This window comes from Gymnoscopelus microlampas (assembly GCF_963454915.1).
Source record: "Gymnoscopelus microlampas genome assembly, chromosome: 6".
Lineage (NCBI taxonomy): Eukaryota > Metazoa > Chordata > Actinopteri > Myctophiformes > Myctophidae > Gymnoscopelus > Gymnoscopelus microlampas.
In genome coordinates this window covers 25,059,496-25,085,258 of record NC_139943.1, presented here as the reverse complement: position 1 = coordinate 25,085,258, position 25,763 = coordinate 25,059,496, and the positions used below count along the sequence as shown (strand labels likewise).

Here is a 25,763-nt window from a genome sequence, read left to right as displayed (position 1 = left end):
ATAATGCTTGTGGCATCATGGCCAACCTACAGTATTAGCCCAACCATGGCGAAAGTGCTGCATTATTGGCCACCACAAGCGCGCGCGCACGCACACGCACACGCACACGCACACACACACACACACACACACACACACACACACACACACCATTGTCTCTTACATCAGCTCAGGTCTCTGGCGGTGTATGATAGCACAGAAGGCCAGACCATTCTTCCAGGAGGATGTGAGGTTGTAGATTTGTACTCCTCTGTAACCTTGTGTCTGTTTCTGACACCAGATCAACAACCGGCCTGGACGAACCTCGGATTCTGCAAAAAGGCACATGAAGAAAAAGTGAATGACTTTTATATCGACGAGATATGATAGTATTTACCTGTATATGTTTGATCACCATTGCCAACTGTGAACGTGGTGTCTTATAAGCCTGTGCAGGCTGGGCAACAAAGAGTGCATGATACGAAACTAATACAATTCTATTAATCAAAACAATATCAATCATGTATGACTAGTGTAGGGGAACCTTACCTTTTAAAAGAAACATTGGGTTACTTTTGCAAACTCCCTATTTAACCACATGAACCCTAGCATCACTGTTATGGGCCTGTCATAATAGGCGGACATTCGGCTAAAATATGCAAACTTTCATCAAAAATAGCAAATCTACGGGGTCGTAAGCTATTCTGGGACCTTAACCATCGTAAAAAAAAACGACACTGATATAGATAAACAGTCCTCTAACACAACACAGTACAGATCACACAGCAGGCCAGCACACGTCTTTGTCAAGCATCATCTTTGACCTTATTGTGGTGTAATGTGATCCGTGTGCATTGTCTGGACTGAGGTGTGTCAGCCTGTGGCTGCGATAGGGTTTATGTTTCAGTCAGGGCTGGTGGGCTATTAGCTCATTCATTATGAGGGATGACACTGGACCACAAAGTAGTTTACATAGACCTATCAAAATAAAAGCACCAATTATTTATTAACAGTGTACGTAGGTGTGATACGCTACTTTGGCTTTACTGTTTATTTTAATGCAGCGCTTAACATATTATTCCTATAACTCATAAAAGCATTTAAGAACGAGTTCATCCTATAGGTGATTCATAGGCTGATGAGATTACTATTACGGCATCACAGGAAGCTGTAAGTGTAGAATACCTTCACAGACAACGGGGCTGACAGAACATACTGCTGTCACTACTTACTGTATGTGCCTGAATAAGTATTTTATGATTAGAGCGTTAACACTACTAGAAATGAGCCGAGAGTGAGTGAGTGTGTGTGTAGTGCCTCATATTTGTTTTTTGGACTGGACCAAACATGAAACATCATCAGGATTTGAGCCTGTGATACATTCATGACTTCTGCTAATCCTCTTATGACACAGTTCTCTACCGTCTGAGTCTATCAGTCTGTCTAATTCACATATGAGCCATCAGGCTGTTAGTCACCCACTATCTTTATATTTAGGCTTAGAATCTCACCTTTTCTGGACAGGTTGACTGATCTATGGGTGGGGCCTCCATTTTGAGAAAGACACGGGTTCTGGTGACCATCTATAAAGAGATGACGCACCTGAGAGAAAGGAAGAGAGGAAGAAGAAGTGGCAGTGTGAGAGAGAGATGAGAAGAGTGAGTGTGTGTGATAGGCAGCAGATTTGAACCGGAAACATATGAAGGAACACATTATGGTCAAATCTGCTGCCGAGCTTATCAAACAAAGCTATGGGAAACTGAACCGGAAACAGTATGCCACCTTCTGGAAACCAGGGACAGCAGATATGCACAGAGCCCATTCCTCTCAGTTCCACACACCGAACAGGTCCCCCGATCAGGTAGTATTCGCTAGTGCAACGACCAAGATCACCCTTCCCTGTTGAATTCCCATCCACAAACACTGGCAATCGTGTTTGTTAAGAGTCCCCGGCCAAGTCGGGGGCACTATGGAGGATTCAAACCTCTAATGTCCATGATGGTGTGCAGGAACTTTACCCCATGGACTCCCCAACACAGAACATTCTTCAATGAAGATTCAAAAGACTGACCTGGTGTGGGCGTACACAGCTAGAGTTGAGGTTGGGGTAACGAGTAGCAGGATCAATGGTGTACTGCTCAAAGTTCTTACTGATGTTCTCTGGGGTGGTCTGAGGCAACAGGCGGTAGAGACTCTCCCTTGGGAAGGAGAAAATATTCCAAAATGATAATACACTCTTTTTACTTCCCAGCATTCCTGGGAATGCTCGTCCAATCCTTAATCATTACTGTCAGTGCTCAAGTCCTCTGCACACCCTGTCCTTTTTCCATTTCCTCCATCCCTAATTACCCCTTCCCTATTCCATTCCTCCTCCTTCCTTAAAGCCATTCCTCATACCTTTCTCCAGCAGGCTCTCTGCCCACTGGCCAAGATCTCATGACTGTCTCTCTCACTGTCACGTCGGTTTCACTTTACACCACCGACAGTTTAAATGAAAAAAAAAGGAGGCGACAACCTTAAACATAATTTGTCCTTGGGATCTGCTGTCAGGACAAGTGGTATGGTTTGGTCCTAGCTCTCGGTGTTGATTTGCAAATGAGCAAAGTTACTACGTAATTTGAACTTCATTTGGGACAGAGAATGAGACAATATAATCCCTTTCAAATCAGAAGTTCAATTTGCTACTTTAAAAACCCAAGTATACTGTATTAACCAGTACCACTTAACCCCTGTATACTTTATCATACGACAAATAGCTAAAATAGTTTATCTAAAAGCTCAAACTGCATTGTGAACTTGGGTTATGTGGTTAAGCGTTCCCAGAGCGGCCAATTCTGATCGAATATTCCTGACTACCCAATATAAATACCCACATTGCAAATACACTAAAACAAATGTGCTTTTAATATAAATACTCACATTACAAATACACTAAAACAACTATGCTTTAATATGAAGAAGACCCAGAAATGTGCTATTAAAGTTAAACTTCTCTTCTCCTCAAACTATAGCCTTCTCCAGTCCTACATTCATTAGTTCTCCTCTCTTCCTACGCAAGCACACACTAACCTCTCAGCCAGTACCTCCAGGGGAGTCCTGCCCTGTGCCCAGCCCTTCACCATCCAAGCTATGTCGAAGGCTGCCAAGAAACCCCGGGCACAACCATTTCCCATAGGCCAGAAAGGCTGCAAGTACAGAACACAATATCAATGTTAAGACACAGCACCCATTAGTAACATTAATAAACAGCACACCCCCTCACAAAATGCACACAGACTGTGAAAATAGGCTAGATGGGCTATTTCCTACAATATAACACAACACACACACACACTTTTAAGTACCTCCAGCAAACTATCTCCAACCAGCGTGACCAGTAACTGGTGTCCATTTTTCTCCCTGATCAGAGCAGCATTCTCTGAAGCGTACATGCACGTGAAGTCAAACATGGCCACATCTGGCTGACCATAGTTGTTGATGGCGAAGTCTAGGGAAGGGAGCTGGTAATTGGTGCCAAAGTCAGCCGCCTCGCGAGCATAGGAGAGCAACGCTTCCTGGTTGACATTGGCGTTGCTTAGCAGCCGCTCCGTTTCAATGTAGTCCTGTATGACGACACAGGAAAGAGTGGAGATAAAGGATGATTTACTGTATGTTGTTGTGTGCCAGTGTTGCTGCATGCTGAAAACAGCTGATTCACAAGCTCACATGTCGCATCATGATGCGTTGTGAGCTTGTAGATCAACTATTTTCCACTCATAAAGCGATTGACTGATTGTCTAATCCATTGGTTCTCAAGGGGTCCTTGGGGGGTTCCAGGGGGGTGCCCAGCTAAATGTGTTAATACATCTTCACAATCATTCAAACTGACTGAATTTTTTATACGTTGGCCATAGAAAAAATCTCGAAAAATCTCGAAATTGTTTGGAAAAGTTTGAATATTTTGGAATTTCTTAACACAAATTGTCTCTTCTGGGGGTTCCTGGCACAAAACATTTTCAGATGGGGGGTCCGTGGCCAAATATATATATCAATTTGGGGGTCATTGGCACGAACAAGTGAGAACCACCGGTCTAATCAATGTAAAGAGATCAGTTCTCACAAAACTTTCACTGCAAAAAGAACAGAATGGCTAGTAGTAACTATAGCCAGTGAGCTATTAGGAGAGATGGCTTTGCCTTTGAGGTCAATTGGCCACATGTACAGTACGTGCTCACACACAAACAGTGACACACGCACACAGCTGAGGCAATGGGATATCACTCTTCACTAACAGGGAATGTGAGATGAGAATGAGGCCACTGAGGACTTGCCAACACATGGCTTAACTGCAACACTGTGTGCGCGTGTGCACGCGTGCGCGCGTGTGTGTGAGAGAGAAAGAGTGCTTGCCTATGTGACTGTATGTGCACACATGTCAGTGAATGACGGAGAGAACCAGAGAGAGTTGAGAGTGTGTGTGTGTGTGTGTGTGTGTGTGTGTGTGTGTGTGTGTGTGTGTGTGTGTGTGTGTGTGTGTGTGTGTGTGTGTGTGTGTGTGTGTGTGTGTGTGTGTGTGTGTGTGTGTGTGTGTGTGTGTGTGTGTGTGTACAGACAATTAGGCTGGCAAGGGAAAGGTGTGAGGTTTAACAACAAACTTCATAATATGATGGCACCAGTGTGCCTCATTCATCTGATATGAGGACATGGACCCTCACCCAGAGACCATCCTAATAACCTCATTCATCTGAAGCAATCTCAGTAGAGGACATGGACACTCACCCAGAGACAGCCTCTGACTCGCAGAGTATGTGGAACAGATTGACTGTCAACATGGATTGAGTGTGGCACGGAGAGAGAGAGAGAGAGAGAACTGTATGTGTTTTATAGCAAGAGAGAGAAAATGAGAGTGAGAAGCGATTAAGACCTTATTTCATTAACACCCCCCATCCAGGTCCATCACTCACATGGACAAACAGACTACCAACTACCCTGCCGTGCACACACACACAAGCACAGACTTTACACAGATGTGTGCACACTTACACGCTTGCAGAAATTCCTCTATGCCCAGCAACACTCCTGTTCCTAATGCTAATCCCCTAGTTCTTGTCCAGAGAGCTTTTATTCTCAGTTCAGTGCTAGGAGCTGTGATCTGCAACATAACTCATTAAGACCAGAGGTCGATTCTACAAATGCCTTCTTACAATTTTCTGAAAACCTATGTTGCTATATCATTGGTTCTCAAACTTTTTAATGGCAAGAAACCCCAAAATGATATGTATTATTTGGCATCTAAAAATATCTTGTTCCAGGGACCCCCAGAAGCAAAGATTTGAGTAAAAAATGTTCGCTTTAAAAAAATATATATATATAATGAAGAAAAAAATGACACAGATGGTTAATTCACATCAGGAGTGTGTGTGTGAGAGAGAGAGAGAGTGTGTGTGAGTGTCAGTGTGTGTGCGTGTGTGTGTGTGTGTGCGTGTGTGAAAGAGAGAGAGAGAACAGGTGAAAAGGTGTGTATGGATACAGATTGTGTATTGCTCTCTTATGAATGTGTCTCTGTATGATATTGTATATGATAATTGTACACAGGAAATTACAAGTGATCGTGAAAAAGTAGAACAGAATCAAAGCTACTCACACGTATGATGACCCCTTTGTCCAGAAGGCTCTGCTTCTTAGCAGTCATGACAAAATAATGGGTGTGGTCTTTGTAGTAAACTATATTCTCCAGGTCAATCCCTGGAACATAAGCATTGAACACAAGTTCACTTTTACCATGATGAATGGGAAAACTAGGGTGGGAGAATCAACTGGAGGACACGGTTTGGTGTGTGTGTGTGTGTGTGTGTGTGTGTGTGTGTGTGTGTGTGTGTGTGTGTGTGTGTGTGTGTGTGTGTGTGTGTGTGTGTGTGTGTGTGTGTGTGTGTGTGTGTGTGTGTGTGTGTGTGTGTGTGTGTGTGTGTGTGTGTGTGTGTGTGTGTGTGTGTGTGTGTGTGTGTGTGTGTGTGTGTGCGTGTGTAATCCTGTATGGGGTGTGATAGCCTTACTCAAAAAATAAGTTATATATAACTCTTCTCTTCACCTAAAGAAGATATATACAGCATAACTCTTCTCTTCAGCTAAAGAAGAAATGTCATGATCTTCTTCACCCGCTGCAATATACCAGTTTATGCATGGCAATCTACATCGTTTCCCATTTATTTATTTGGGTGGTTAGTTTTTGTATATTTTTCCATAGAATTTCAACTCACCCGTGTCTTCTTTGAGCTCAAGAAAGAACTTCTGGTTGAAGATGAAGGCTACACCACTGATCTCCTCCACTTTGGCTTCTGCTGTAGTGTTCCTGTTGACAAAGTTAGCCGTAATAGCGATGGCCAACTTCCCTCTGAACTCTTTCCGTTTGAAACCTGCAGAGAAAGTCATTTCCAAAATTAATATACCATTAACAAATTCACCATTTGTACTGTATATGCTATTAATTGTAGCCTCCAGAGAAAAATGCCAATTTTGTCTCACAAAAGACAAAATTGTGTCAAACCTTTCTCCCATTACTTAGAACAGTGTCATACACATTTACATCTCTTGCTAGAGCAAAAGAAAAAAGGTGCATTATCCAAGAAAGGTTGCAAAAGAAGAAAACTTCAGAGTCTATAAACCCAACACATTTGTTTCAGCTTGACAGACGTCAAGAGAAGCAGCTGGTTTTGGAGGCAGATGACCAGCAGAAGAAATGTTGGAGGATCCTTCCAGGAAGCTTTCGACATATTTAGACCGATTTACACTCATAAGCCCTGGGGTCACTAAAGCCTCTGAAGTTGGTCGTTTACCAGTTCTAATGAATTGCTGTATGCTGTAACAACCACAAACACACACACACACACACACATACCACATCAAGCAGTAGTCGACCCTTCTGGTTAAGACTTGACATTGACAAACCGTTAACACTCTCCCACAGTTCAAATGATTACTGGGCTGCAGTTTGTTACAGATACAGTATGTACACACATGCACTCTTAGACACAAACTTGACCCCACATACTCTATTGAGCCCCATCTACAACTATGTCAATAGGAAATGCTTTATCCACCAGCTCAAAGCACCAGTGCAACATGGTGCTTCCAGTAACAAATAATGAGCAGGGCTTCAACCAACCATGGACTTAATAGTTTGTGGTGTAAAAAAAAAAAAGGATTACACACGATAAAAAAGGATTATACGTGATGAACTATGTTATGTTCACACTCGGAATCTGAAACCGGATAGTATACAATAGAAGTCCTCAATGTCATTCATTTTTGAAAAATGTTTAGCATTGCCACATAACCGCCCCCCCCCTCCAAATCTCATGCTCAAGTTTAACTGAAGTTTTCACAAATGCACTTTGTTGGTATGTTTGTCTTGTCTTCACTCTCACCATCCAGTGTGTTTCTGCGTCCATCTGCACCAATTACAACGTCGAAGTCGAATTCGGATACAGGATGGTCAGAAGGCCGGATCTCAGCTCGCCAACCTGGACCTAAAGACGTGCACCAAAGTATTGGACACATGGCCAAGTATTATCACACGTACCTACATCACACAGTCCTACGGATATGATTATATCATTTTCATTAAACGTCTACAAGGTCACAACACATATTTAGAACTGTATAGAGCAAAAATAGGGGGACTGTATAGAGCAAAAATATGGGGACTCCGGTCAACTAAGTTTATAGGGTTTAATTAAACTTTAGAAGTGCTGGGCTGATTTGATAAGAGCTATTCTTGTCAAAATGATTATTCCTCATAAGGTCTTCTATTCTTGCCAGTTTTACAGCTCTTCCATAAGAAACAGTGTACAGTAAGTGACTGTAAGAAAGGTGCTTCGCTAGGAGCTATAATGTGCGACTGTCACCACTTAGTATATTTAGGACATCCATGATCTATTTAGGACAGCCATGATTTCTTGAGTTTGCTGATAGTTACTTTCCAGTTCTATTTTACTGCTGTTCTATCAATAGATTCGCATAGTGTTTCAGACGCTATGATTTTGCCTCACTAAAACATACGTTGTCTGCGGGCACCAGGTCTATATATAGCATTGTTGTGCAAGGTGTGTGTGTGTGTGTGTGTGTGTGTGTGTGTGTGTGTGTGTGTGTGTGTGTGTGTGTGTGTGTGTGTGTGTGTGTGTGTGTGTGTGTGTGTGTGTGTGTGTGTGTGTGTGTGTGTGTGTGTGTGTGTGTGTGTGTGTGTGTGTGTGTGTGTGTGTGTGTGTGTTGCCCAGACACTCAGTGGACTGACAGTCTGACTGTGTGTCACTGTCACTCATCACTCTTCATGTCCCACACAGATCACACTTACCGTCACCATGCTGTTCTTCTGGTGGCTCCAGAACTTTGACAAACTCCACATTGACATGAACCTCGACCCCTAAGATCAAGCACACCTTCAGCAGCATCAGCTGGAGCTGGCGAATACCTGGAGTCAAAGGAAATGCATACACAGTTGCACATGGTTCAAAACGTGCACAACGACAGAAAACAACAAAAGCTTACGGTACAGATCAAACCATCAAATGAGTATTCATTTCAGATCAGGTATTTCAAAACCTCAGTGAAGGTTGCTGCTGCTATTTTGTAAGGCATATTTTCACATAACGAAACGTAGCCACATCCAGACATCTGGAAGGCTGTTAGAAAGTTATTCTGCATGTTAAATCCTTGCCAGTAGTGGCTTAAGATGGTATAAAAATAACATGTTTGTTCTACTGGAACATAGCTGTCGAGCTGTGAAATTGTGTGGTGTAGGACACTTCTGGCAGGTAGCTCTCCAACCCGACACTGCAAAATTCTGAGTGTTAATTTACTTCGGAGTGCAAATGGTACCAAATGGAGCCTTAAAAGGTTGATTCATGATCATGACAAGATATATATGATGCGATTTATATAGATTATTTTCTTTTACAGCCTCACGTTTGAAAATTCAACTTTCCCTGCAACTAAAGTAGGGTGTATCTACATTATAGTTCTTGAACCATAGCCTAACTTATGCTAGAATAAAGTGTGTTCAATCTTGAACGGAAAGAGGAGTGCATCAAATAACTATGTATAGTATGGTCAGCTGGTATCTTTGGTAGCTTTCTGGGCATCTGACAGGAACACTTGAGAAGACATTTAGCTGATATAACACGTTAGTGATAAGAGAACTATGACAGGAGGAGATATTAATATATGACACAATCGCTAATGCTGGACAGGAAGAGGTGCGGCATGGAAACATCCCACCAGGGAGATGCATAGTGCAGCAACTAGCGAAAGAAAATACTCTCATTGGTTACATAGGAGACACAGGGTCAACAAATACTGTACGAAATAAATGACTGCCCAAAAAAAAAAGATTTGTATTCACATTTGTGAATATTTCAATGTGCACAAATAAATAACGTTATTCCCAAGTACAATGTTCATGTACTGTGACAGTTCTAAGTACATTTTCCTGTGGAAAATTATCTGTTATAAAACACCTCCATTATGGTTCAGCTGTACTGAAAAAATCACACCCTGTGTGAAGGTAGCGGCGCCTTTGATACATTTTGTCATCGATATGTGTTTATAATGTGTTTATAGCCATGTGTCACGTGAAGCTTGACCAATCACTTTGTTGACGGGTCTGACCAATCACTTTGTTGACGGGTCTGACCAATCAGAGCGTTGACGGGTCTGACCAATCAGAGCGTTGACGGGTCTGACCAATCAGAGCGTTGACGGGTCTGACCAATCAGAACGTTGACGGGTCTGACCAATCAGAGCGTTGACGGGTCTGACCAATCAGAGCGTTGACGGTGAACACGGACAAAGTCAGGTATAGAGCAGGACCCGCTCTATACCTAAAGGTATAGAGCGGCTAGTGCCGCTAAAAAGGAAAAAGGAAATTAATACTCACTGATATGGTCAATGGCTCCAGCGCAGAACTTGCCATAGAACTTTTTGGCCCCAAGGCCCCTGAGGTCATGGATGGTATAAGGCCATAGGTGCAGCACATTGTTCCTTGAGAAAGTGTCTCTTTTTTCAATCACCACCACCTTACTTCCGCCCAGGGCTAGCTCAATTGCTGTGCGTAAACCACATGGACCCCCGCCGATGATGAGACACTGTATGGGGTTGTGGGAAAGTGGGACAAAAGATGGAGGGGAAGAGAAGGATGGACATGAGATTGAGAAGTGAAAAAGGAGGGGGGGGGGGGGGGGGGGCAAAAACCAAGGCAGACAGGCAGAGACAGAACACAGACTAAATATTGTGACTTTCATTATGTCCATCATGTGTGAGAACAAGTCAGGCTTTATGCATAACTAGGATTTAACCAAATAAACCCTAGCGGTCCTATTCTGAGGTGAACATTTGGCGAGAATAGCAGAGCTACATGCTCAGCTCACAACATGTTGAATTTCGATGCCAGGGATCCCAGTCAACTATTAAGTGTTTAAGTGGTCCCCAGCTAAATCATTGCGAGTTATGAAATAAATGGACCCTCCTTTTGGTCCATTTTGTACACTCTCAGAATAAATATAACAGAGGGTTTTACAGTGTAGTCTATATTTGGGTGCCAGAGATAAAAAAAAAGTTGTATGCAAATTGAGGCCTGTGGCCCAATAATCAAACAGGGGGTCCTTGAAATTAAAAAGGTTGAGTATCACTGCTCTAATGCCTTCATTAGACTTGTTTGTTTGTTTTGGTCGTGTAGCAGCTGGCAGTTAGTTGCAGCTGTTGCACTCTGCTGATCAGGAATGCACTTCCGTGTTAAATTTGGCACAGACCGTAAAAAAAAAAAACGTAAAAAGGTTGTTTCAATCCCTCCTTTAAAACCACATCGAAACTACAGGCGCATCAATAGGATCCTGGGGCTACCTTTACATTTTTGATACAATGTTCAAAAATAGGTCAAAATGAATGCACGTCTGAGGAAAAAGAACAAAAAGACAAGCTAATATGCAGCACTGTGGTTAGCTTGTAGATAGGACTGTCATGATTACACATTTATGCTGATGATTAATTGTCATACAAATAATTGCGATTCATTATTTAATTGTGTTTTTGGCATTGAACACAGGAACATTATGAATAAAAAGTGAATTTCTGTTTGGCCTTTTAGGCTTCGTAATCAAGAATTGCACAGGGCAGATATTACAAATGACTTAAATATATTAAGAAATTACTGACATACTGAATGATTAATAAAAGAATTGTAAATATTTTTTAAAAATGTATGAACATTTTTCAACATCGAAACGATTAAGCAAAATAATTGCGATTATCTCAAATAACTGTGATTAGGCAATTATGTAATAATTGTGAAAGGCCTATTTGTAGATCTGTTCTTTTTTGCGAGCTATTGTACAACAAAGCATATAAGCCAGTGGTGTGTTCTACCGTGATACGCTATATACGTAGTGACCTGCACAATTTTTTCGTAGCCAAGCGTAGCCATCCAGAAACCGTCCGAGCAAGAACGTAAACTTAAGTTCAAATAGCCTGAGGTGCAGGCTTATGTGTGGCTATTGTCTTGAGGTGATAATGACCGCTGGCCATTGGAGTTTCGAAGTAATTAACACATTAACTACATAACAATAGAGCGGTTATTTCATTCGGTGAACGCGCGCGTGTACAGTACATACTGTACGCGTGCATGTGCGCGTGCACGTGCCGTGCGTGTGGGAGGGAATAATTATAGTATGCCCTCTGAAAAAACCTAGAACACACCACTGCAGACTGCATTAAGCATGACATTGTGTGAGGGCTAGTTGAGAGCAAAGTTGAGGGCTGCATACTGTACATACAGCAAGGGGGAGGGGCTGACTGACGGAGTGAGAGATCTCAGATCTGCTTTGCTGAAGCAATGGCGCGCACAACGAGAGATCTTTTGTTGTAACAAGAAGTATACAAATATTTTTCGGTTCATCATGAAACACTGTGGCGGGACATATCTGACTGTGGCAGGCCACAGGGAGATGCCATGTCATATACATAGTGTGTTTGGCTTCCAACAAACAAACAAAAACAAAATGGGTAATCAAAACAAACACTTAGGCTACTAATAATGTTGGACTGTGCTACACAGTTTATTCACTGTAGTCAGTATCACACTGAGAATTAGGGATGTCCGATTTTATCGGCCTCCCGATATTATCGGCCGATATTAGCATAAAAATTGATATCGGGAAAATATCGGTATCGGTTTTTGAAAAAAAAAAAAAATTTTTTTTTTTTTTTTTTTTTTTTTTTGCTTTATAAATAAGTTACAGGAGTTCTTACTGTATATGGTGTGTGTGATATGAAATTTGAGCTTACCCTAATCACAATAATCCCCGCATATATCGGTATCGGTTGATATCGGTATCGGTAATTAAGAGTTGGACAATATCGGTATATCGGTTATCGGTAAAAAAGCCAATATCGGACAACCCTACTGAGAATACTGTCATTACCAAATAACCATTAGTACACCCCAGTGACTTTTCACTTTCTTTCTTTCTGTCTGAGGAACAGAAATGCAAAAAGCTGAAAACGAGCCAATCAGATCAAAAGTTTAAAACTTGGAACTCTGACAAAACAGGAATGTTCTACTTCTATTGCACTCTGAAACTCCACCTGAGAAACAAGACCTATAATCACTGTATCAAAGCACAGATCTTCACTAAAATATTTACATAAAGAAATAAAGGGAACGCCATCATACGTTGCTCCCACAAAAAAAGTAGGCCTAATATAGCCTACACTGCAATATATTTTAACCAGCTCAACGACAGCATTACCCCGAATCCAAGGGTTGTATTCGGGGTAAATCTCTGCAACCTACTAGCATCATGTCCACTCCAGACGCTTATACAGTACATCAAGCTGCCCACAATAAATTAAACAGGAGATAGGCTCCTGACCTATGGGCCACACGGCTACCGTTGGTCCCAAATATACAGTGTATTTTAATTCAGTTAATTTGCTGGAAAATGTGCAGTATGTGACTGACTGCACTGCATACATTCTATCCTTGTAAAAATAAATAACATGTTACATAACCATATTTCATTGCCAGTACATCGATAATCCCACGCGTCACCTTACAAACTCAGTCTAAGCTTTCATAAGAGAATATCCATTTGACTACGCTTTGTCAACATCTGAACTTGGAAGTGAGAGAAAGAGAGAAAGCAATGAAGGAAGTAAGAAAAGGGAGATAAATGGATGCCATTGCCATCAGTATGGAATGAGGAAAGCTCAAGGGCTCGTGTGGAATGTCTCTTTAGCAGACCCACCCTGATTATAGACCATGTCCCAGTTCCATATCAGCCCGTTGCTTGCTATTTTTCTTTTTTTTCAATTTTAAGGAACATTTACTTGCAAAACAATTACTCCAGGCATGTGGCATAAGAACAATCTTACTTGCGTAATCTATAGTGCCAGGCAAAAATAACAAAAATAGAGACAGACCTACATAACAGGCATCTTTCATTTGCTGAATGTTTAGATGTTTAGAATAACCATTTAATGGTTGTTTTGGCGATAGAGCTCCTCAAGCCTTTCTGTCATTTCATCTCTAGTGTAGCCTATACGTCACTGGCCTCCTTCCCCTCAGGAAGTCTTATCTTTTCCTTTAGGAGATATGAGTTCAGACCAACACTATGCTAAGCATGTTGGCTACCATACTTCGACATACATGGTCTGCCAATAGAACATCTCAGCACAACCAGTCACAATACATCAAGAATACAAACTATTACATAAAGTTCAGCAGTTAACATATGCCATGACAACTTATCAGATAATGAGATAAACATGCTGTTTTTCTGACATGAACAATAAGAAAAAGTGAAAAGACAACATATTGATCTGTTGTAGTCTGCAATGAGTTTGTCAAGCCAGACAACTCTTCCACAATCTTCAAATATAGGGTCTGTAACCCTGCTTCACAAAAGTTGTACACAGTAAGCTGTCATAAGTTTGTCCTGTTCTGTTCATGAACATACTACAAGGCGAAAACAGAGTCTGTCTGTCTGTCTGTCTGTCTGTATCCTATGAGGGTATCACTATAACTACTCTGACATGGCACAAAGTTTCACCGGACATGAGTTCAATTAATTACTTAATCTACTCTTTGCTGCATCCTGTATGCTTTACATTGCACTGTTAGCTTGGTTGCCTTTACACAATCTGCATTGTAGCTGCCACACTAACTACTGTTGTATTGGACAAGTGGAAATAATTACAGTAATAATCCAATATATTTTCCCAAAATAAATCCACAATGGAAGTGCCAAGGTCAGATATTTGAACAAATAAACCATGAACCCTGTCTGAATAGCTCCATCCACAAAGGTAAACAAATTAGCAGCATTCATTCAGCAGGCAGGAGCTTATCCATGTGAGCAGGGTGCAGATTTAATTCAAACTGACTGACAAAAACGCCCCAGACATTCCAGTCTGTTTTTCCACTACATTTCTGTGAACTTTTTTATGTCAGTATTATTACAGGTTAATTGTGTCTATAAATCAAGAGAAAGAGATAAAACGAAGAAGAGGAAGGCATGTGAAAAGAAGAAGGCAACGTGACAAAGGGTGACCATAGCTGAATGGGTAGAGCCCGCCTTGGAAGCAGAAAGTCCCAAGTTTGATTCCAGACCCCGGCAATGTGTTGAGGTGGCCCAGAACAAGACACTCAACCCCCTACTGCCCACCCTGCGCTTACCTGAGAAGCACTCAGCTGGGTGAAGCTGAAAACTGAATTTTATCCGTCGGATAAAATAGGTCTAATTTTATAGAAGGGTTGAATGTCCTTTATTTACAAAATGGTAATTTTGCAGTATTCAGCCTCGCTCTGCAACACAGAGCACTAAATGTTTTAGTATGTAGAGGTATGCCCTCATGATAAGCAGAATACAGCATTTCATTCACAGTGTCTCACTCACCCTGGTTCCCTGGCAAGCTCTAGCTTGGTTGTACTCTTTATGCGAGGCCCTCTTGTCTAGTTTGGTCCACAGAGCCTTGACCTTCCAGGTACTGACGGCAGCCTTCAAGGAAGAGTAGAAGTTGCTGTTGTTCAGAGGGTCCAGGTCCAGGTGTCTGCAGAGGATACCAAAGGCCTGGAGGGACCCTTTGCAAGTGGACGCCTGGACAAAGTTCTCAAACAGCTGGCTGGCCTGTGCTGTGCGCTCATCCTCTGTCTCGCCCATGTTCACTGGGGTTAGACCCTCACTTGGTTTCCTCTCCTGCTCCCTAGCACCTCCTCTTCACTCCGTCCCCACAGTCAGGTAGGCTTTGTCTAAGGTCTGCTGCGTGCTGCCATGCCCATCTGAAAAAAATGACAGCAAATGCAAACATTTAGGAATAACGAACACTAGATAGCAGGGGCGTCATTTGGGGTATGAGGGTATGGCAATTTGCCACCCCAAGCGTTCACATTTGACCTCAAGTTCAGTTTATGCATATTTTCTCCACCTCTTGATTTTTTTGGCAGATTAAATCAGATTTTAGATTGGCAGCCGTGCAGTAAGCGCTGGACTCAGTCTCAGACACACTCCATTTATACACAAACATAATAAATATAATACAGATGGAATTAATACTGTTGGCAAATACAAGTGACGCCATCAGCGCATGTTTTTGGAAGCTATATTTTAATTGGGCACACTTTTATTTAAAACGTTTTTATAATGACAGACCGGTTCATTCGGTCCACATAAAATGAACCGGTTTAATCAAGTAAACTGGATCAAACCGGGTAAACCGGAAATCGGCACAACCTTAATTGGTTTTCTTTCTTTTTCTTCTCTTCCAAAAATAGCGAATCTCAGGCCACTTTGTTCTGTTCTACTGCATAATTTGCAAACAAGGGACAGTCACTCAGAAGCCAAAATATTATGACATTCATGCTATTCAAACTCACAATAATGAAAGGGTTCTTGGTGGGTGGTACAGTAGTAAGTCACACTGTGCCACTTTAACATACTTGTGCAATGTTGTGGAAAAGTTTGAAAACATATCAAGGGGAGATCACATTCCAAATGTAAGGAATGCATGTAGCTTGAACTAGAAATAAACCTGAGGTCAACTTGTTGCCCTACAAAGCCAGAGTAACATGTCCAACATTCTCTATAGGTGGTACTTCAAGTGTGCTCACGTCCAGCCATTAGCTAGACCAGTGGTTCTCAAACAAATCTTTCATATCAAGGACCTCCAAATTATGTGTTTGGTCACAGACGCCATTTGAAATGATTTTGTGTCAGGGACCCCCATAAGAGCAGATACGTCAAGATTTGTCCAAAATTGTGTAATGTTGTTAGCTTATTAGATCAGCCATTTTTGAAAAGCCAAAAAAATTAAATGGGGCTAAAAGTGATATTTAACTTATAGATGCAAGTTAAGTGTTAAGTAGCACTACTGTATATTCTGATGGTACACATTGCTATAGTGTGTTTATTCAGTAACAGGGGTGGGTCTCCCTGTCTCTCCAGATCTTTAGTAAATACAAAATAAGAATTCAGGTCACGATTCAAATTCCATCCGATCAGCAGAGAGAACTCCAGCAGGACACAAGTGATGAAACCAAAAAAAGAAATAGCTGAACATTTTGAAAATTTTATTTTCTGTTTATTAACGAGCTGGAGAGATGGGGAGACCCCATATTGAAAAGAAAACACTGCACTGAATGATTACTATCAGAATATAGAGCTGTAACCTTTTAACAAAAATATTTTGGTTTTAACAAAAACATATCACTTTCATATCACACCACCTTAAAGTATTTAACAAACTGTTCCTCAGTTTGCTGGGGACCCAAGTGGTGTCCCTTCAAGGACCCCTGGGGGTTCCTGAACCTCACTTTGAGAACCACTGTGCTAGACTGTGCATACCATACTGTACCCAGCTCCATTGATCCACTGATAGGATTATGAGAACGTATGCACATGCGGGGGTTCAGCTGAGTGGTCACGGGGTGAAAATTACATGCATATGCTTTAACACACAATAACTAGTTAAACTCACACTGTAACCACACTCACTCCGTCTCTGTCTCCCTCTTACCCAATGTACATTATAGGCCATGGTTATGAGAAAACCAGCAATGAAAAACATCTGATTTGCAAAGAAACAAGATGCACAAGACAGACCCAAACAGTATTTAATCTCAATCTGTCAAGTTTCCTTATTCCTTGTTCCTTCTCTCAACTTGTGACTAATTACGACTAAGAGTGTACCAAAAAAACAGAATTAACATCGATTAATGCTCTATACTGTGAAAGTTAAATATACAGTAAGCTCCGAGTGGAGTTTGGCAGCCATCTGAACCCAGTACCACTGGCACGCACGCACGCACACAGTGGTTTCAATCCCATTTCTTATTTTATCAGAACCCAGTCCATCATGCACTGGTGCCTCACTGTGTTTATAAAGACAACCTCAGAAACAAATTGAACATCACTGTGTCCTAGAATAGATAATCCTGCCTTTTGGACCCAATCCATATTCTTGAAGCCTTGAGAACTATAGGCTAAACAAATATAGTGAAGTGAATCTGACCTAATTTGCTTGCAAGCAATTCTAATGTGAGTGTTTGCATGTGGATTTTGCTGACCGCCCATACTATGAGACCAAATGACCGGTCAGGGGAAAAATAAACTATCTGCATGACTTGACCAGAGACTCTTGAAATCACACACTGTCAAGCTGAAATACTCAAGGGTTTTAGTTGTAAAATGTGTGTGCACATGAGAGAGCTAGAACGTTATGGGAAAGTTCACAGCCTTTCTTTGGGCTATATATAACCTCATTCAGGAGAGTGGATTGTGGGAGCTACGGTTCAGGAAGTGGTTGACATGGCATCTCTCTATAATGTGTGTGTGTGTGTGTGTGTGTGTGTGTGTGTGTGTGTGTGTGTGTGTGTGTGTGTGTGTGTCCAAAAAAGAAAGATGGAGAGATAGGCTGCCATGGTGGGTAGGCTTAGGCTATCTCATTTCACATCTGTCTGGTTTTCCAAGCCACGCTCTCAGCTGAGCAGGAAGCAAATGCCATGCATGAAACCAATTTTAAATGACCGCCAGGCCGGAACGGCCCAGGAGGTGGAAATGATGTTTTCGTCTGTGTGTGTGTGTGCGTGTGCGTGTGCGTGTGCGTGTGCGTGTGCGTGTGTAGCCAATCGAAGGCACAGCTGAACCGATAGGTGTGAAACTTTGCATGCACACTCCCAGTAGGTCAACTCCACCCCAAATGTTTCAAATTGGCCTCATGGTGGCGCTATAACAGGCCGCTTCATATTTTGACCTATAACTCTTGAACCGTAGTTTGTACGATCAAAATGTATTTTATCAGTGAATTCCTTCACGCATCACGCAACTCTCCACTGCATACCTCTATAACGCATCTAATCATGACCAAATTGGAATCGCATGTTGATAGAGTTATAGAGTAAATAAGAGTTTGCATGACGGTGCAAGTCTGTCATGCAAACTCTATTTACCCCAGCTTCCTCATGTCCTGAGGCGTGATTATGGAAACCACCTACGCTCCAGGATATAGACCCGCCTTACCTGTCTGATTGGCTCTCTGACAGGCATAGTTTTACTGAGGTTAGGATTAAGGTTAGGTTTAGGCATTAGGTTTGGGCATAGTTTTACTGAGGTTAGGGTTAAGGTTAGGTTTAGGCATAGTTGCAAAAACGAGAACTGTCAATCACAGCGGGGTTTGCCTGGAGCTGCGGTGGGATCCATAATAACGCTGTCCTGACAGCTGCACCCCACCAACTGACATAGCCGGCAACCCGGCCTGGCAGAGATCTGCGCTCAGAGGAGCGCACTTTTGTTGTCGCTACTGAACTGAAATGGAATCGTTGTCAAAATGCATGCTCTCGGAAGGAACTACGTAGATCATACCATCTTTGGGGAGCTATGTTTAGAAGGTTTGAGAACAATGTCCCCTTCGTTAACAGAATATCAAGTAACCCCATTAGTCAAACTTCAACTCATCAGCCATGCCGTGCCACTAGAATAAAATGTTCTTGTCAAACTTTTTAAAAATGATTTACAAACGATCCAATTACACAGTTTAAAAATCGTGTTTTATTGTTGCAGTTTGGAAGTCATGACTCCTAGGGACTTTATGGTACAGTATACATAGCTGTCTGTCATTGTCACTCAAGTCCGTTAATGCCAGGAATTCATACAGTAGACTGTATATCTATTCATGGGCATTGAATGACTGACTAATGAAATAAGCCTTTTCCTGTTTGGTACCATACTGGTGACATAACATGTAACAAGAACTTGAACATCAATTAAAGCCTTTTGTGCAGACTTATTTATGTAGCAGCCTATAATGATGAAAACAAAGGTTGACTCATTCATAAGCTTAACCACATTAACCCTGGCGTCCCTATTTTACATTTTCAAAAATAGCAGATCTACAAGCTTGGAAGTTGTGAGCTTATAGATCGGCTATTTTCACCATGTGTCGTATAGGGCTTGAGTTAAACTGTTTATGCCTGAGGGCACTTTCCAATCTTAAACCTGCATGCTACATTGCATTACCTTTTCCCCTCATGACTGTGACGAACTCGTAGACGATTACTGCACATTATCGTATGTACATCCTCCATATTTTCACAATAGAGAAGAAAACAAATCTGATCAGAGTATAATCCCAGCATCTATATCTGCACCGTCTTGTGTCTGTCAGTATCATCATTCCAAAAAGCAAGCCACATCAGCTGTGGTCAGAGGAACAGAACCTAGCCAACATTCCAGAACGGAAAAGACCTCCAAAACCTAGAATTAGGGAGCTCTGAATTCTACATTTTACAGAATGCAAGGCCCTCCAAATGTGTCCTTTTGAAAGGCATAACCAAGCGACTCTACCATACAGATTTCAGACGCTCCTTTAATGTGTATGTTTGAGGCTCTTTCTGCAACTGCAGGACTTTTAGTGACACTGATATACAATATGTATGCAATGAGGTTAGCAGTAGCCTAAAGGTTCAGGAATGACAACTGTATTATGCAGGTGACAGGTAAAATAGGAGTGAAGTGTCACTGGATCAAGACATTGAAAGGTCTTGTTTACACTCACCTCAAATCTACTTTCAGTTTCTTACCATATATTTTTTCATACACACAATATTCTTTGTTAAAACAAAAGGTTTATTGTTAAAAAGGTTAAAGCTCTATAATTTGTGATAGTAATAATTGCTATAGTTCAGTAACAGGGGGTCTCCCCGTCTCTCCAGCTTTCAAATATACAGAAAATACATTTTCAGGTGTTGCCAATTGCAGCCAATCAGGAAAGATCCATTTATTAATCTTCAATTTTATAGTGTTCCAGTTCCAATCTTGCCTGCATACTTCTTGGTGTCAACACCAATTTCACTCGTTTATCCTGGACCCTGCATGAGTTCTCTCTCCTGATTGGATAAAGTATCCTGAAAACACATTTTCTGTTTATTAAATAGGTGGAGAAACAGCAAACAGGGAGACCCCCGTTACTGAAAAAAAACCAATGAGTACTATCAGAATATAGAGCAATTTAACACTTACTTTAACAAACAATATCACTTATCCTACCTTTAATTAACCTTTAGTCACTGTTAGCTAAACAAACATCAATGGAACAACAAAAGAGGTCTTTGTTAAACATTTGTTAAAAACAGGCTGTACTACAGAAAGTGTGTCCTAAGTGTCGGTAACGATGAAAGTTTGAAATGCATTCCCCACCCAGTTATGCAATACACATTGTACCAGTCTGTCTGTGTCCCTTTTATGCACAGAATATATGGTGATTTCCGCAAACGTCTGTCTGTGTTCCTTTTATGCCCACAAATGTAGTTCTGTATCAGGTATGCCCAAATATGCAGTCCTGTCCAGGCCAGTCTACGATGCCAGTACTATGACATCATATTGAGAACATCAGGGTAGGGTACTCCATCCATACATGGGGATTTGCGGTTTTATCAATATTTCTTTGTACCCGTCTGTCTGTATCCCTTTCATGCTCATATATGCTCATATATGGAGATCCCTGAATGTCATCAGTATAATCCATATGGGCATGCCCTTGGGGATTGAAGCCCTGCCAACAAATGACATAGTGTTTAAATGAAGAGTCTGGAAACTTAAAAGTTTTACTAGGTCAAGTTCAAGACAGATTTTTCCTAAATAAATTGCACTGAACTTAACATGCACTGTAATGTTGATATATGTACCCAGAAAAGCAATTCCCACTTCCTCCCATGAATCATTTGTAATGTCCTCTGTGTTTACTGACAGTCTAATACATCAGCCTTTGATGACTGCTACGACAACAAAAGTAGGTCATCTTAAACAGATTCTAGTCCTGTGTCTCTCATTCTTATCTTAGCGGGGAGGTTAAACAATAAACACTCGTTTTCACTTTTCTGAGTGACCCATTTTGGATCCAAACCTAAATAAGCTTATCCTCAGCTAATTAAGTGCGGTGTGCTTTAACCACCGTCATCCTGTTGTCCCTATTTTGGGCTGGTGAATACATAAAATAATTTCTAAACAATTTCAAAAATTCTAAAGAATTTCAACATTTTCAAAATGCAATGCGAGCTTGTAGATCAGCTATTTTCACCATTTGTCATGATGAAGTATATACGGCTAAGTGCTTAACACCTCTATTGATTGTTTTATTTGTCATTTTCAAGATGTGCCACGTGTTATTAAGTGTGCCTGCCATGTAATGGCAAAACACTGTATTCGGTAATACTTAAAGGACGACTTCACCGATTTTCACCCTATCTTCATATAAATGGTCCTCACTAATACTCATGATAAAATGGTACCATTTTTTTCTACTTGGTCTGTGTCTCATAGGAGGGCTGTGGACAGTCCAGAAACCCGTCTACCAGTGACATCATCGTTAGGCATGATTTTTTTTTCCAACAAGATTTCACATTTTTTATTTAGATTTCTATTAACACGAGAACAATGGCTTATTTTATTGCATTGCAACTTTCCAGGAATAGAAAGCCTGCCGTTTCTATTAGCTTGGATTCCCCATTGATGATGTCACTGGTAGACGGGACTCTGAACTGTCCACAGCCCTCCTCTGAGACACAGACCGAGTAGGAAAAAAATGGTACCATTTTATCATGAGTATTAGTGAGGACATATTATATGAAGATAGGTTGAAAATCGGTGAAGTCGTCCTTTAATGTTATTTATTTGTCGCCACAAAACTTTGTCCGTCCGTAACTGCAGCACGGTTTACACTACCGCGGTAAAATATACATCAAAACGTGCGGCTTGGCTGGGAATCGTGTGCTCGGAAGTTTTTCGCCGTTACGCATTACCATGGCGACGTAATTCACCAAAAAAAATGCCTTTTTTGGCCGCGCGCGGTGCCCCAAATGCTCCTCCCACACGGTTGACACGGCCCCGACAATGTATACATCGAAACGTGCGGAACGTTTGTGAAACCTTATTAGCTTGCAGATTGCCTATTCCATCTTTCCTCTCATTGGCCAGCAACCAGTGTTTATCAACCAAGCCCCGCCCCATAATTACTACGCAATTATTACAGTGTGTTATTACATAGTTAAACGGTTGATACGGCCCCTCCAATGTATACATCAAAACGTGTGCAACGACCGGGCCAACCAGGCTATTACTTTTTTAGCCGTTTCGCGTTACCACGGCGACGTTGTAGGCAAAACTACGAAACCACGCTCCCTTTTAGTCCCCCCATTGAAACCCAGCGGATATTGGGCTCTTCCCTTTTTTTATACCCCACCAAAATTGACAACCCAAAAACCTGTTAGGAGCACGTCTCAGGCCATTTGGAGTTGATTGGTGGTACTTTGTAGTGACACTATTTTGAGTCTCCAGCCAGCTGCAGGCACACTTAAAAGGAATTTTGTTTCTAGTTTTCTACATGAGTTTTACTTCCCTAATGAAAAGCCAATTTTTCAGCCAATTAAGTCTGATGATTTGATTTCTGTGTCACTATTTAATTGGTGTTAATCATTGTGGTGGACTCACAATTCTCTGTTGTAGACCTTTACATACATTGGGTTGGTATCATCAAAATTACGATTTTGAAATGAAAACGCTGATGCAATATTATCGATGAGCGATGTGGTTGTACTGCGAAATATAAATTTGGCTTTACCCGCCATGCTGTCGTATGGCAAAATATAACTTAGGCTTTACCTACTATAATCCAATTCCAAGGCTTAACTGTGTTAGTGTCGTTTGGGTAATTGGGTTGCATTTAAAAAATGCCCCCAGAATTGCCCCAAAACATCACACAAGAGAGCCACCCTGATACTAATTGCTAACTGCTTTTCCGGAGGCTTATCTAGTGAGACAATATCTATGCTCTAAATCAGACCAGCACAAGGCTGAGGGTGCACACACCCTCACTGAGCAGATAAAAGCCTATAGGATAGACAAAGCTACTCATCAGCAAAAGAAAATCGTTATTCCCTTGGAGTGAGACCACCGTGCAGTAAAATGCGTGTTGCTTATTGGAATACCATATATATTATTCAAGCTAACACGTTGCATTGTTAGCTCGGATATCAGTTATTTTTGACAGGGACACTGTGGTGCAATTAAGTATAAATTAGACTCACGGTTGATTTTTACAGTGTGTTGATTAACCTGAGGAAAAGCTCTGAGACCACCTTTCCGAAGCTTGGAATGCCGTTAACAACTCTTTAACTGCCAGAGTGTATACATTAAAAATGCCCACTACCAGCGATTTTTCGATTTTCTTACCTTTTCAAGTAGTCACAGAATATTTATCTCCAGTATGATCGATCCCCTGATGGTTGCAAATCACAGAGGGTTTCACTGTGCTTTCGCGAAAATAAAGAAAATGTCATTGTGACCTCCCGTTCGCTTTTATACGCCTTTGAAAATAATGTCTCTCAAAAATACATAGTAAAAAAAAGCTGAGATACAGGATTTTTAAGTAATAAGTTAACCAGGAAGTGAATGGAGCAGTACATCTTTTTTTCCCGTCCATTTCGGTCATTGGCAGTGTGAGCCTTTGCAGAATCCGATGGGAATTCCCGTCCATGGCAATGAAAGAGTTAATTTGTGGTTATATCACCTCCCTTTCTTAAGAACATTTTGTATGTCAGAAGGAGTATGTATTGTGCTTTAATTAATAATTGACCATCTTATTGACCTCTGACTACCAAATTACACCATAGGACAGATATTGAGCCAAAGATCTAGTGCACACAGTAAATGAAGTTTTATGGCCTTGTGTTGAGTTGATGACAGCTCAACTAATAATGTAAAACTCACAGAGGAAGCAACACAGATGTGTGTGGTTGTTGATGGCTGCCTTTCAAAAAATGCATTACAGCTGGTAAATAAGGTATTCTGCACAACTGAACTGACAAGTTATAATATGATCAAACACAATGTCCTCAACGAAAACATGGATCATGAAAAGTTTAAAAAATGTAAACCTGAAAGGACAGCTGAGCTTTATGACTTAAAACGTGTTACTAGAAGTGTTCCAATGTATTAGTTTGGCTTAAATGTTGGCCATTACTGTATTTGACTTTTTCTTTATTACATTGGTAACAGCAAAATGTGCTGCGAGCCGATGTTTCCCAATTCTTAAGTGCTGGGATCCTTACTTTGGGCAAGTCATTATAGGCAAACATTTTCAAACTTTTTTTTTTAATTCACAAAAGTTTAAAGGTAGGGTAAGTGATTTTCTTTAGTTAAAATAAGTGTTAAATAGCTCTACATTCTGATAGTACTCATTGCTATAGAGTGTTTGTTCAGTAAAAAGGAGTCTCCTTGTCCCTCCAGCTCTTTATAAAACAGAAAATGCATTTTCGTTTCAGTTTCATTTCCAATTTTATCCAATCAGGATAGAGAACTCAATCAGGATATAGATTAAACAAGTGAAATTGGAAGTGACGACACTAAGAAATGAGCAGGCAAAATTGGAACTGGAACACTATAAAAAATGAAGCTTAAAAATGGGTACTTTCTCCTGATTGGCTGAGATTTTGACACCTACCGGAAAATGTATTTTCCATTTATTAAAGAGCTGGAGAGACGGGGAGACTCCTGTTACTGAACAAACACTCTATAGCAATGATTACTATCAGAATATAGTGCTTTAACCTTTTAACAAAATACTTTTTGTTTTAACCGAAAAATATCACTGACCCTACCTTTAACTAGGATCATAAGCAGGGAGGTAAATATATATTCTTTTTTTCAAAATATTGGTAAAAGAAACATCAGTAATTGGTGACCTAGGACTCGTACAAATCTGGCATCGTCAGACTCTACTGTGGAGATCTCTAGAAGTGCAGTGAGTGAGATAATACTGCACACACCAAGAGCAAAGTTCAGATCCTTAGTCTAGCCTTAAGGTACCAGAGGGATTACATGACACAGAAAGACTTTAGTGGTAATAGAATGGAAACTCACAATGTAGTCATAGTTATCTCTGATGTAACTTCCGTCTAAAGCTATACAGGTGTATTAGATAACACTGTTATGAGGCAGGGGTTAGTTGCAAAGCAATTAATAGACACATGGATTATCATAACTAGGTCACACCAACAACTCTGATCTCACCTCCAACACATGCACACACATCACACAAACTGAAGGCTGGCTTTGCTTTTACTGTTGAGTTATAAAGTGAGCATGTTTAGGAACCCGAGTTACTTATATATTTGAGTTTCATGCAATATCAGTTTTGTCAACCAGTAGTGGTCCTACCAGACAACATGATCTAAATGTCTCACTCTCAACAGAAGAGCAGGGAGGTAT

The 25,763-nt window shown here is 41.0% G+C and overlaps 1 protein-coding gene across 4 annotated transcripts in view; it reads right to left on the bottom strand.

The window, feature by feature from the left end:
* mical2b (microtubule associated monooxygenase, calponin and LIM domain containing 2b) overlaps positions 1 to 25,763 on the bottom strand; it is a 55,149-nt gene that overhangs the window by 23,761 nt on the left and 5,625 nt on the right. For all 4 annotated transcript variants that reach the window (XM_084058932.1, XM_084058934.1, XM_084058935.1 and 1 more), the window contains exons 2-12: positions 14,904 to 15,286; positions 9,890 to 10,097; positions 8,309 to 8,425; positions 7,383 to 7,484; positions 6,216 to 6,371; positions 5,603 to 5,703; positions 3,324 to 3,581; positions 3,049 to 3,164; positions 2,051 to 2,177; positions 1,491 to 1,581; positions 164 to 311 (exon numbers count right to left, since the gene is read on the bottom strand). In XM_084058932.1, coding sequence (XP_083915058.1) covers positions 164 to 311; positions 1,491 to 1,581; positions 2,051 to 2,177; positions 3,049 to 3,164; positions 3,324 to 3,581; positions 5,603 to 5,703; positions 6,216 to 6,371; positions 7,383 to 7,484; positions 8,309 to 8,425; positions 9,890 to 10,097; positions 14,904 to 15,167 — 1,688 coding nt within the window. In that variant the 5' untranslated portion in view covers positions 15,168 to 15,286. The remainder of the gene's footprint in view (positions 1 to 163; positions 312 to 1,490; positions 1,582 to 2,050; positions 2,178 to 3,048; positions 3,165 to 3,323; positions 3,582 to 5,602; positions 5,704 to 6,215; positions 6,372 to 7,382; positions 7,485 to 8,308; positions 8,426 to 9,889; positions 10,098 to 14,903; positions 15,287 to 25,763) is intronic.